At 38.0% G+C, this 14,531-nt stretch overlaps 1 protein-coding gene across 4 annotated transcripts in view; it reads right to left on the reverse strand.

Moving 5' to 3' along the window:
- TPD52L1 (TPD52 like 1) overlaps nt 1–14,531 on the reverse strand; it is a 50,637-nt gene that overhangs the window by 2,776 nt on the left and 33,330 nt on the right. For 3 of the 4 annotated variants that reach the window (XR_004060629.1, XM_030946447.1, XM_030946450.1), the window contains exons 4-7: nt 12,315–12,416; nt 5,799–5,813; nt 3,254–3,292; nt 1,552–1,612 (exon numbers count right to left, since the gene is read on the reverse strand). Coding sequence is in view for 3 of the 4 variants with exons in the window: in XM_030946447.1 (XP_030802307.1) it covers nt 1,552–1,612; nt 3,254–3,292; nt 5,799–5,813; nt 12,315–12,416 (217 nt within the window). In the remaining variant the exon portion in view is untranslated. The remainder of the gene's footprint in view (nt 1–1,551; nt 1,613–3,253; nt 3,293–5,798; nt 5,814–12,314; nt 12,417–14,531) is intronic. The other variant, XM_030946449.1, reaches the window with a different exon arrangement.

The raw sequence follows: 14,531 nt of genomic DNA on the forward strand, positions 1-14,531 counted from the left end.
GATTAAATGAACCTTGTGGTCTAAGTTTCCAAAGGGTTAATCCTACGTAATCCTGTTTCTTTAGCTAGCACAGCAGCTTACCTAGCTTGAAAGTCCAATAAAACATTTAATTCATCAGAGTTCAGATTTTCAGAAAAGTTGAGAAGAATGAGGCGCCCTGGTCTTGTTTGATTTCCAGGGGGAAATGAGCTAGTATACTCTCCCAAGAAAGCTGCAACCCAAAGTCCAGACTCCGAGATAAAATAAAATCTAATTTGAAATTTGCTTTCGAAGTGTTATGAAACCTGGACATCAGTTTTGGCAAACTGCAGAACACTGTAGGATCACTGAGGATTTGTAGCTGATACAGGGGTTGGAAAGATTATAAGACTATTGCTGTTCTCTGGGGCCTCTCTGGGTAGTTCTCCACTTTTTGAGACCACAACAAAACCCTAGAATTGAAGGGTAACTCTGTGATTTCTCCCCCATCCCCTGGTCTTCCTAATCTTGCAAGCCTTGGAACAGAGGTAGGAAAAAGGAGGAGCAATGCTGAAACATTCCCATTTGTCTGCAGTCTACCCTGGTGACACCCTAGATCCATGACTCCAGCCTTCCTTCCCCATTTGCACGAGGAAAGGGAAAGGGAAGGGAAGGGGAGAGAGAAAGAGAGAAGGAAGGAAGGAAGGAAGGAAGGAAGGAAGGAAGGAAGGAAGGAAGGAAGGAAGGAAGGAAGGCAGGAAGGCAGGCAGGCAGGCAGGAAGAAAGAAAGAAAGAAGGAAAGAAAGAAGGAAAGAAAGAAGGAAAGAAGGAAAGAAAGAAGGAAAGAAGGAAAGAAGGAAAGAAGGAAAGAAGGAAAGAAAGAAAAGAAAGAAAAGAAAGAAAAGAAAGAAAAGAAAGAAAGAAAGAAAGAAAGAAAGAAAGAAAGAAAGAAAGAAAGAAAGAAAGAAAGAAAGAAAGAAAGAAAGAAAGAAAGAAAGAAAGAAAGAAAGAAAGAAAATATTTTGAGAAAATGTCAGTGAGTTTGTCAATAAAGATAGACAATTAAGGTTTCATGAGATATGGAGGATTATTTCAGACTCAGAACTTACTGTATTGTCCTGCTTAATTACAGATTTCTTAAAGGATGATCTAAGAGCACTCTGAACACAACAGGCTGAGCTGGCATGACAAATACTCTCCTCTAGAACACCTTCGCTTAATCAACAAAATAAGATCAGGCTTCTCAAGCAGATCACTGTGAGCAGAAATGGTCTTCAGAGCTGTGCAGTTTGAATTACCTTTTTCTATTTCTGAATGACACATTGAGATGACTGGGAACAGACACTCCTTACCACCACCATTTTTGGCATTTCTGAGACCACTTGCTTACTTTGGCAGGCATCAGAAATAATTTCTTAGCAACAAAGCAAAGGAAAACAATTTCTTTGCATATTGCCTTCATTTTCCATTAGTGCTCAATGACATTCTTGATGGAACAACAAACTAAATCAGTCTCCTGTACAAATCATAAGGACAACTGAGCTGTCACACTTTAACACACACAGGCATGCAAACTCTGCCCCTAGCCTTTACCTTAAGGCTTGTGACAGTTGTTTCAACCTTCTCCTCAAACGATTTGAAAGTTGGAGAGTTTCTAGGAGAAAAAAAGTTGAAGGGAGGAAAAAGAGTCAGTTGCCAACATCATGGGATAATTCCACAATTTGATCAGTTTTTGCCAGGCAACACTGCCAGCACAGAATGAAGGTTGGCTGGCAGCACAAGGCTATGAACACTCACTTGTGCTCTGTCAGTCAAATCCAATTATGGTAATCGGATGAGTACTTTTTAGCTACAAATTTTCAAAAGTAGAACCTGCATAGTAATTGAAATCAAATTATCTCTGGCCTGCCTACTCTATGATACATTTGTCATGTTCTCAGAAGAACAACCAGACAATGCTGCCTGTAATGCTGCTTTTCTATGGCTTTATCCATTTGTATTGTTGCTGTAAAGAAATAAACATTCTTTTCAGCTGATGAGCAAGTTCATAACGTACATTATTAAAAAGATGCCAAGTTTAATGTCCTAAGGTTGGGAGGAAGGAGATTAGAACCACATGGGAAGTGGGTCCCAAATGTCTTTGAGAAATCCTGCCCCGCCCCCCCCTTCCCTGTGATTTTGTGACTGCTGTTTTCAAAGACAAAGACTTTACAGAGATTGTGTTCCTAAGGTGCCTCTCTGACTAAGCTAAGCTTTTCTCTTTGTTCACCCAACACAATGGAGACTTGGACAAGTCTACAGTGGGTGAAGATGACCTTCTTCTGGTTCTCTGCTCCTTGCTTGGCACCTGAGAGCTCATTTAAAGCATATGTTGTGTTTCATTATTAGTGAATATTCTGAAGCTCAGGCACTGTTGTCCAGCTCAGTTCCTTGTTCTGCAAATACATTTATATCATATCCCCCATCAGGCTGAGTTAAAATGACCCCAATTTAAGGGAAGGGCAAACAGAAGCCAGTTGAAAAAATAATGCAAATTTAGTTTCTGTTATTTAGATGACAGATTTTTTCATAGGACAAGAAGGGTCAAAAGGAGAGAGAAACTGAGTTTTATAACTTATATTTGATGCATAGGTCACATTGGTGAATGCTGCCTTAAACTACCCACCTGCTGCAGTTGAATGAATTAGCATCCATCATTTAGTTGTGAGTTTGTTTTTCATGCATGCTTGGCACGGAGTAGGGACAGTCATGTATTTAGAGGCCAAGGGAGTAAAAAGAAAGCTGGATACTAATTTTATTGAAAACAGTCAGAGCTTTACTTGAACAGACGTCAATATTTAGCTGCAGTCAAGTAAAGCATGATTATAGCCATTAAAATATGAAAGCACTCATGTCAAATCCCTCCATAGGAGCATGATCCAAAGCCTGTTGCAGTGGAAAGCATCTCTGACGTTAATGGGCTTTGGATGATGTTCTAGAGACAGCAAAACAACTGAATTTCAGATTCAGTAATAACCTGATAACAATCAGCTACCCAAATACATCTCAGAACTGCTTCATTTACTCAAAGGCTTGTAGAACAGATTAAGCAGTTAATACAATTAAAATGAAAAAAAAACTCCAAAACCACAGCTAGCCTGTCCTGCAGCCCTCATCTACATGAATACGATTAATTGACTGAAGTGAGACTTCTCGTCCAACTAAAAACTGCAGGATCAGGATCAAAGTATGCAAATCCCCCCTCATTACTCTGTTGAACATCACCATAGCAAATAGAATGTGGGTAGCACATTACCTCATTGCAGGCATGCTTATGGAATGGCGAATAGAATAGCTGTGGGATGAAAGCAAAACATAAGAAAAAAAAAGCTGTAAAATACGATTTCCAATATGATCATAATGTATTTTTTTAACTTAGCTTTAAATGTACATACACATATAGTCAAGAGAGCTGGTATTCTTCCTCTTCTGATGGCAAGAGCTTGTCAAACTCTCAGCACTAAAGATCTTACTGCCACATTCTCATTTCAACTGACCAGCAGTGGGGCTCAAAAGAATGATGCAAAACAGCTCCTGGCAAAATCCATTTAAATGGTGCAGACCCTGGCTATCTACAGAGACACATGAGACAGTGACAGAGGATGAGCTCTGTGTCGGGCAGGAGGGATACACTCCAGGGTTGTGCACATCAGCAGAGCTGGTTCAGCTGACTCCCAATCTCAAAAGGTTCCTGCACAACTGCTTACCTAAACAAGAGGTTTCTTCAGCCAGAGAGGCAGCACTCTCACATATCTGCACCTCTCCAGGACATTTCACTTCCTCCGTCACTCCTCAACTTTACCAAAGGTACAGAGCTATTTTCCATAAATCTCATCCATCTCTTTGTGAGACGCTTCCCTCCTCAGACTTCCCAGCAGCAGGAGTATTGGAAAGTTGTAAGCAGAGGATGGTGCCTCTGCATTACTCAAAGATCCCCAAATCATGCTGCACACCTTTAGACCTCCAGATGCCACCCACGCTGACTGCTTGACTTACATGAGCCAAATTCTCCCATTTGAGACACCAACTCTGTTTTCACAGCATCACCAGTTCCCTGCTGCTGGGAAGCATCATGCCTGGTCGAAAATAAGAATCTTTATTTGAAGCTTAAGAACTTTCTATAAGCACATTTAGATCTGAGCACTTTAGGTAAAGTGTGTGATGCAAGAGTGTATCTTTTTCCAAAAATCCCTGCATTGCTGCTTTCAATGTTGACTGACAGCTGCAGCCTGGTTTGACTGAGAACAGGGAGAGCCTTACTGTAAGCATCACCAACACCTGGCTGCAAGCAAAGCATGATTATAGCATTAAAAAATGAAAGCTCTCGTACAAACAGCACACGTTTGTTATAAAATACACAAAATCAGAGCAGCACTGAGTCTATATACAGATTCTTTTTTCCAGATTAAAGATTCAGAAATGGGAGTAGGGAAGAGAAGGAAGAGCTATTTGGCAAGCAGGTGGAATAGTGAGATATAATACAAACTGTTTGCTGTTGTATATATTTTAAGGCTTCTGCTAAGATCAGATAGACAAGAACTGACAGCAGACAATGCTAATGTTTCATGTTCAATTTTTCACATAATTTTTAAGATTTATGAAAGATTAGCCCAAACATTTCACAAGTGCAGCAAATCTTTAACAGTTCTCATTAAATTAAGCAAGCATCCTTGCCATTTTAGTTTTGCAACTCACAACAAATAGGCAAAACCAGTTTGGAAGTATTTCAGCACAGACTGCTCCTCTTTTAATAGCAAAACATTCCAAATATAAAGGTTTAAACCAGAAGATTAAATTCACAAAGATAAGAGATGGTACATGACAGACAACCAAAATATTAAATGCTTATTTTTTGAGTTCATATTTTAATTTCTCTAAAGAGGTAAGAATGCAAGTTATACAAACAGTGCAAAATCTTCTTTTAGTACAAGCCTAAAATATTAGGCTTTTTTAAAAGGCATGCATGACTGTGATAGTGATCATTGCAGAGAACAGGGATCCTTCATGACAGAGGAATCTGTCATTTATTACATTTTAGTTTCATGTCAGAGTGAGTTTAGAAGGTCAATCTATGCTGTACTTTGTAGTTTACTCATGAATTAGAGTTCTTGTTAGGATAACTTAGCTGAATGGAAAAAATGCTCTTGAGCTTTTCAGTGCACTGAAGATACTACAAGGCCAGAGGGAGTGGCAAGGCCTTCAGGGCTGTTCAGCCTCTCTTCAGGATGAACTGACATAAAGCCAGACTGCTTATAGAATCTTTAAGAACACATAAAATTGTTTTCTAACAATTTTTTAATCATATATTCAAGTGCTTTATGGAATTAATAAACTCAAACTCTAATTATAAAGAACTCCTTTATCAGCTTCAGAACTTGGAAACTTCCCCAAGACTTTTAAAGAATCATGATCAAGATACTTTTGCTCTATTGAAGATGAGGTAACTAAATACTTCATATAATCTTTACAAAACTCAGCTGAATAGAACTTTTTACTGTTTGTTGCTCATGTTAAACCTCTGACAGAAAATATGGTTAAGAGAATGGGATTATAGATAAGTAGGTTTTCTCAAGACCAATATCTTTTGAATGTGTCCATTATTTGATTTTAAGACTAATCTACTCAAGGCAAACACTTAGTCCAATCCTTTTCTGGTTACACTTACCACGCTGTAAAAATGAGGCATAACAGTTTAAGTAGCATATAATGATGCTGAAAGGAAAGAGGTTACTGCATTACAGCCCATAAAACAAATCTTGTCAAATCCAGAGGCAGTATTCAAGGAGAGTAATGTGTCTTACCTAATTGAATGCGATCTGGGGTGGATGCACAAGGAAAGAAAAACAAGAGTTAAAAGTATTAGGAAAAGGTAACAAAAATAGACATACACATCTGTAGCCTGTCAAACTGCCCAAGGAGAAAAATAAAATAATTTACATTCAAATCTTGATGCTGGAATTCACAGTAGAATGTGGATCAGTTCAGATCCTTCCAAACCAAAAATTTTCACACAGTCCTTCACTATGCAGTCACCTATTCTGTATGCATTGAAAAACAGAAGTTTTATCTTTAAAAACTAAATTTTGTGTTCTCTTCATTAGAACAGATTTAAACAATGCTAACTGTTTTCTCTTCTCATAGCCTCCCTTAATATCATTAAAGAGAAAGTATAGGTGAATTGGAATTGTACAGGTACATAAGAGCAAATGATGTTTCTCCCCCTCTGAATCCCTTAATCATCTCTCAGTTAAAAAAGGCTATGGCAAAAATAAGGAGTTTTTAATTCTTAAAACAATATTTTCTAAAATACTTGTTCTTTGTTGAAAATAATACTTGAAACACTTTGACACTGTGTTCCACCTCACAGGAAACTTAATTAAGGTGGAAATGGGAGAGACACACTGACATACAATATTCAAAGGATGTCATTAATGTTCCAAAGTTGAGAAATGATGAGGCAGACAAGCCTCTCCTTCATCTGTGTTACTGATGTAGTCTTTAATTACAGACCACTTCAAGGGAACACCTGCCTCATGCAGTGAGCCAGAGAGGTGGTGCACACTTAATGAACATCTCTTCAAATACTTATTTTTCACATCCTTTCTCAATGTGTAGTGTGATGCATTATTTACTGCACAACTTTCATACTTTGCTCCAAAGAAAAGCATTGATTTCTTCAGGTTTATTTACAAGGTTATACACATCATCATTTATACTGGTGCTTATCAAACATTCAAGGGTTTGTCTCCACAACACATTTCTGCTCAGACCCATTTAAATAATACTGTTGCCCTCCTTTTACTACCTGCTGGCTCCCAGTAACAGCCAAGCCCTTCTCCATGCCAGTACAGATACTTGCACAGACATATGATAAGGAAATCTCTCTTACTGCAGACCTCTAAAAACCAGCACAAATTAAGGGGCAAATGTGCATGGAAGTGAGAGAAAACAACTTCCTCATCCATCAGCAAAAGAAATGCTTACGAAATAATTTTCTGAAGCAAGGTAGTATTGCTATTTCCTTTCTAGGGGTACCAAAAGACAGAAAGGTTTACAAGTGGTAGCTGCAGGCATGACAGCTACAGCATTTGAAAGAATTCAGATCTGACAGCAGTTTTAAGTGCCCAGAATATCACTACGTCACAGAAATCCTAAAAGGCTGTGCAAAAATTCTGTCACCACAAACAACAACAAAACCCTAAAAAGGCACAACAATAAAGGCACAGGAAAAATCAACTCCTGAAGTGGTAAAGCAGATTAATCATACTTGAACCATCACCAAAAGATTTTGGCCCCACCTGCTTCTAAAAACTTTAAATGACAGAAATTTCATAGCCTTCAGAAATAACCTCTGCTCAGCTGCACTTGTGAACCACAAGGCTAGACTTACTAGCCCTTCTCTGCAGAACTCCCTGGTCAGTGCTCCCCATCTCTGCTTTTGAACTTTTTCCCCATTTGGCAATAAAGCACGTTACACTTTCCTACACTGAATTTTATTTTATCATTTGAAATAATGTGGATTTCTAATCCTGGTGCCTGAAGTACTTGCATACCCTGCCACTCCAGTCATATGGGAATTCTAAGCGATGCCATCCTGGTGCTTTCATCTAACCCAGCAATGAAAATGCTGATGAGTAACAGACTCAGGACAGAGGCCTGCAAAATCCTACATTATGGTCTTTGGATACAGTTTTTTCTTTATTCTTTGGATACAATTTTCAATTCCCTATGCTCTCCTCCTGCTAAAGCAATAACACCTAAGCTGTATTTCTCTACTTCTGCAAGAAAAATACAGACAGGCTTATCAAAGTCAAGCTCTATCACATCTCCTACCTTCCATCTATCCTCTATGACAGGTGCTGTCAGTTCAAGGTAATTGTTCTTGACAAACCCTTTTATGTTTTTGCTATCATGCTATCTTCTAGATGCTTAGAAAATAACAGGTTAATGCATTCCTCCAGTATCTGCTTTGTAGTTCCCAGAATCCCCCTTGCACCTCCAGAGAGGAATTAACTTTGCCTTCCTTCACCCCCCTGGTGCCTCCTATTCTCCAAGAGGCACATCCAACTGCCACAGTCATGCCCCCAGGCCATCCCTCCCTGCAGCCTTTTGTGTCTTTCCACCTGTGCCTTCCAACTCCTGGCAGGAATGAGGCATTATATTACCTTCATTCATCTTGAGAGCTGGCTCATCCCAGGCACTGAATTTGAAAGGGGTCTGTGTGATCATGTAATTAAAGAAAACGTACCAGACAGCTGAATGAAGGAGCCATACAAAATGTAACTGCTGACATCCTAATTTGCATGCATGCCTTTGTTAGCTTAATCTTTAAATACCTTTACTTCAGTAGCAGCAATGTATGTGGTAGTGTGCATATAGTAGTGTCGCGCACATAGTTTATTTTTTCTTTCTTTCCTCTTTTTTTTTTTTTTTTTAAGCAACCCAAAACCCAGAAAATCTCTCACTTGGGATCACAACTTGTTTCTAAAAAGGTCATCAGCAGGGATGAGACATAGATTCATACAGACAACTGCAAAGTAGTCCAGCAGTATAGCATGAAAATATTCAAACTTTAGCAGAAAGCGAAGGAGAAAAGGATAAAGACCCTCAACTCTATCAGATCTGAGCTCTTCTTAGCAAGAGCCATGTTAAAATGTCAGTGCAATCTCTAATACCGAGAGATCTGAGCCTCTGATCAATGCCCTGTGAGTGACCTGGGACTACCCCCTTCGTCTGAACTTTCCACACCAGATAAATTTTAAAAGAGACAATGTGAGCTGGAGATGGAGGAGCAAAAAAAAATCTTGATGGCATATAATTAATCACAAGGCCTATTAATGAAAAATCTATTACCTTAGCTATGTGGCTAGTGTCTGGCTTGTATCCTAAAGCAGAAGTATCTGTACACTGGTTTTATATGCATTTCTTGTATTTCTAGAAACACAGTATTAAATAAGATGCATTATGACTGTAAAGATCCCTTACAAGCTTATTAATGCAAAATTTAGAAAATGTAAAACGCTAGTGATTATTCATGCACAAAATGAATTAGAGAGTAGCGACATTGGGAAGATGGGGTGGGGATGAAAGAGAAGCACAGCAGCTGCAGGAAAAGCACTTGGTCCCTAAAGGGTGGCATCTGTTCTTTCAGACACACAGAATTTTGTCATTTTTCTTGCAGATTTTATCTTCTTGAATGCTAACATAGCAAAATAGCATGTTTGGGGGAGTCTATCTGGCCTGTTTTTATATGATATTTTAGAAATATTTTTAGAGATAAAAGAAAATGAAAATTAAGACCCAATAACTTCAGAACAGAAATATGTTTTTTCATGTAGTGCTCTGTACAGCTGACATAGCAAGTAACATAGAAAACAGAATTTTGTTCCATAAAGAAGGCAGGTTTCACTATTTAGTCAGTCTGTCTACAAACCCTTTCAAAATCACCATCACCGGGGGTAAGGCTGCTGAACATACTGGGAATTATGATGACATCTGGATTTTAGAAATCAGTTTCAAATGTCTGCTCTGAGTGAAAGCAGAACAGGGATTTGCATCTGGATGTCATTGGTGACTATCAGCCTTAATGCCTAACCAAGAGAATTAAGCTAGAGTCTGATGTTTGTTTGAAAGGGCAGTATGGGAGGGGGTGGTGATAATCCATACACTAGATCACTGAAATAAAATTATTTGGATTAGCAAAAAAAGCAAGACAACAATGACAGAGAAAATTCCTGCCTCTTTACAGTTTTGTGTCCAAACACAAGTGAGATTGGAAAGGGGAAGGGGGAAGATTTTTAATAATCAGGTTATTCAAGTGATAAGGTTTGTAATGTGACCCCACACAGAACTACACCTGGCCAAGCTGAGCCAAGAATTTAGGCCAGCTTTGTTGCTAAGGGAAGCACACTGACCATCACTCCAGATTTAGGATGTACAGCAGATGCAGAAGGTGCCAGTCACGCCACTCTCTCTATAACTATGGGAACCTGGCTAGACCACTTGCTGCTTCATCATAAGCATCAAGAAAACTCTCCTAACTGAGAACTGAAAACAGCAAGTATCCACATAAAAGGCAGTGCTGGTACTTCATATTTTCCTGAAAAATTCCCAACCAGGTTCAAGGCAATAATTTCAATCAAAGAAAGCTACTAGAAATCCTCTTTTTGATTAATCAAAATGCTTTTGGACTCAGCATCTGCTTTGAGCCCTTGGCTAAAGGGCTAATGGGATAAACACCTCCCATCTGCCATGCCAGAAGCATGACTGCCATGGGCATGGGGGCTGATACTGATAGGTAAGACAAAGGCATTTGGTAACAGTGATTCATTAAGGGAAATATTAAAGGCTGAACATGCTGCATTTCAGTGAAGACATTTCTGCCTTTGCAGTTAATCTCACACCATGTGCAAAGCACAAGTAATAGGACCTGAGAAATCCTGAACTGCTAAGTCATCCTTCCCTCTATAATCCAGAGCCAGTGCTCAAGGTATTCACACACAAACTCTTTGTCACTGCTGTAGGATCTAAAGCATAGAAGCAGCAACAGGACCTTGTCTTTTTTGCAAGAGGAAGTGTTAAGAAAACATAAAATAAAACAGGGAATATGTTGGTGCCACATCCATCACACATATCTTATACATTTCTCAAAAATACAGAATACGAATATAAATGCAGGGAAGGCAGAAAGAAATAACAAAGGTAACAAACAGGCTTGTGAAAGTGACTCGTCCAACTGGAGCCTGGAAAGAGGGAACTGAAGTGAAATACAATAAACCCACAAGAAATAATGAGTGAAATGAAGGTCAGAAGAAGAAATCATTCACTGTTTCTCATAGTGTAAGAGCCAGAAGGCACCAAAGGAAAGACCAGGGAGACTCCAAAAAGGGAATGAATGAACGAACAAATAAACCACAGACTTTACCACATGAATTTTTATTCCTCTGGGGAGATGTGAGGTGTTATGAATTTCAAAAGCTCATAAAAGTTAAAAAAAAATCTAAATAATGATAAATTTATGAAGGAAAACCTTCAAGAATCTTTTAAATGAAGGCTCAAATTTATGTTTTAGAAAGTTTTCAGCTCTTAGATTTCTGAACACTAAAAAAAATACACTAAGAAAATAAAATTGCATGCCTGCTTATTCTTCTATCATTTGATAGGCATATACTACTCATGAATGTTTAACTGTATCAAGTAAAAAATTCTTAGTTACGTTCATACATAACTAAGTTATGTATGAAGGTTGCAAGTCATTCACTAAATTTCCATTTTGAACTGCAGTGTGGAAAAAGACACTGCAAAGCAGATGATACAGTAATGAAGATTTTCCTTTTTCAGTTTCACCTAGAAAAACAGTACCTCTTTAGAGGATTTATTAAGCTGTATGTAAAAGGTAGGTATTAGGGGGAGACTCTAAAGATTTAAGATCCAGAATAAAAATAAAAAGGGGAAAAAAAGGTTTTATTGCCATGAACTACGCTTCAGTCATTTGCAGCACACACAGATCTTAGGATATGGATACCTCATACATTACAAAATAACAAAAAAGTGAGTACATATGAATGGGATAATATGCACTATTAATAAATGAGACCCTAATTACACAATTGTAGAGTTATCCATGTCCACATATCTTATAACAAAAAAAATCAACTTCTTCAAACACTCAGGAAGTTCTGTAATTCTACTACCTAATGAAAACTGGAATGCTGGTTTACAGTATACAATTTTTGCTGTCATACTGAGGAACTTTAAAGCCAACACTTTAAAAGATACATCAACATATAAAGCCTGACACTCAAGTTGCCTTTAAGGAGCAGTGCTACTGACCTCAGCTCCTGTTACTTCTATCATATCTATTTTTATACAACTGCAGAACAAAACTTTGCAGTATATCTTGAATAAAAACTGATTAAAAATAGCCTGAAATATTTTTTTGTATTATCACAAGCAGCTCCTAGGTAGGCTTCTTTTCTTCAGATGATATTTTTCTCCAACATCCGTATAAGAATAAAACTGGGTTAATAAAGATCTAACAGCAATTTTTTGTTCCATTTTACTTATACGTTTCCTTGAGTTTGCAAAGTTATTACAAAAGGATTTCTGGCTGTACTTTAAAAAGGACTCATATAAAAATTCTATCTTTGGTCATCATTATGCCTACTTTCCAGTTAAAAACATCAATGTTATTAAATACTCTAACTACAAACTACTTGAACCTTTAAAACACTGATGTAGAAGGAAATAAAGAGCTGACAAATTATTTATACATTTAGTCCTCTAAATACGACCAGAGAAGCAGCAGATGCCAATACCTCATATCTCCAAACTTCTTGCTGATAGCTGTGCCTACATTGCTGATAGCTGCTGTTGCTTTTTGCCCCGCATGGCTCAGGGTCTCATGTGTTTTCTTGTAGCTGGAAACAAAAAATAGAACAGAAACAGTGTTAAGTATTAACAAAGAGAGATTAGAATCCCTGCAACTAATTTCCCTCAAAGTTCCATCCACTGAAATGTTGATAAACATAGTAACTGTGGCTCAAAACAAACATGGGTGAGGATGCCCATTCTGCACAGCTTCCTAATTGCAAGGGTCTCCAGAGCAATCCTTAACTTAGTAATCCTCTCCCCCTTGCAGATAACATCCCCCAGACGAGCCAGTGCATGCTGGTTAAAAGCAGAATGCAGTGATTTGTTGAATACCTGCTTGATACAACTTCTGTTTACAGAAAACCATGTTTACATCGAGTAAGTATTCTTTCAGCAGACACTGACCTTCTGGCAAAATCTATTGTCTGAAGCACAGAAAAGAACCAGGACAAATAGAATTCTGCTTTTTTAAGCATATACATATTAGGTACATTTAACAGATACACTTCAAAATGATGCTGTGAAATTTAAAATAGAACAAAAAATCAAATCTGCTTCCACATTCCACAATTTTCCTTTCTTTTCACTTAAAAAAATTTCTTTAAAGGAAGAAGATTTGGGGAAAGACAGAGAAAGAAAGATGAAGAAACCTGGAGAGTGAATGCATATTTGTAGTAGAACTGAATTCTTTTAAAAGATGTCACTAATTTCACTAATAGCATGCAGATTCAAACACAGAGTCATCTTAATTTACTGATTAAGAATGCTCTGGCCCATACAGACCCTTCAGTACAGGTAACTTGCACTCTCAGAGTAATCAGAAGGCTTTTCTGCACAGATGACTTTCTGCTGACTAAACTAATTCTGAGCATGTCAGAGGCTTCCTTCTGAGTAAATTATCTGATACTCCCAGTGATGCAGACAAGCTCAGAATTAGAAGTACTGACCTAGTAACAAAAGGAGAGCACACTATAATCAGCCTTCTATCCTGTGGTGTGTGTTGGCAGACAAGAAGAAATGATCATGAAAAATTCAGAAATAAAACTCCACTGGTTCTCATTCTCCTTTGAACAAAAACTATAGGATTGTGAGCAATACTCTGGCAATTAATAAAAAAAAATCCTACTGCCTAAGTCCTTACAACAGAGTGTTTTCTCATTATTATTACGTATATGAAAGTAATAACTTTGTGGAGGAAGGAGGGGAAATAAGATTAATATTTGCAGTATGGCACATCACATTTTATGTCACATAGTTTTAGCCCCAGCAGGACCTATTGCTGAAAGTCCTCTGTTCAGGACTGTGTTTTACAAACCACCGCTTTGATGGCAGAGGCCACATAATGCTCTGTCCTTTCAGACATATATATTTTGATTTTATGTTCCTAAGCTACAACATCCCACTGACCTAACAAGTTCTTAAGCTGCCAAGTGAAAGGGCTCCTTCTATGAAGGTTCTTGTCTCTGTTTTCACTGACTAACAAGGCAATCCACAGGGAGCAACTGAAGACTAGGGTATGGAATTTCTAGGAGTCTCCAGTTGGATAAGCTGAACCAGACACATTGATAATGCTGAATGATAAGGGCTAAAACATTGAAACACTGACAGAAGGAACACAAATTATAATTAGAAAGGAAGAAGCAATGGTTATCCTTCTTTTATTTATTCTAGTACAATAGAGGGAAGATCGAAAAGATTGTCTTTTACCAAATTTCCTTTCTTCATAGCCAGTTGTCCTTGGACATAGCACTCTTATTTCACTGAGGCCTCATCCTCTAGCTTAACTAGTTCAATAGCTATGTCATTCTCTTGCAGACAGTAGATATACTCTCATAAACTAGAATGGGATGAGACCCTAAAATAAGAATTCTACGGTCAAACTATAAGCACATAAGTCAGAGTTGCCTATGAAAAAGAAAAAAATCAAATGTTCTGTTGCCTGTGGCATACAAGTCTTAAAGAGTTTGCTTACAGAAAAGCTTCCTAAACTACTCAGCACAAGTGGAATTTTGCTGATGACAACATGAAGACCAAGATTTAACTTCCAAGTCTAAAAGGTCCTGCATAGCACAACCTATTTATGTACAGGTTGAATGTACATAGTAAAAATACTTTTCCGATATCCCTCTAAACTGATTTTTTGAAATGACACCTTGGAGTTA

This window comes from Camarhynchus parvulus, chromosome 3 (genome assembly GCF_901933205.1).
Source record: "Camarhynchus parvulus chromosome 3, STF_HiC, whole genome shotgun sequence".
In the NCBI taxonomy this organism is placed as follows: Eukaryota; Metazoa; Chordata; class Aves; order Passeriformes; family Thraupidae; genus Camarhynchus; species Camarhynchus parvulus.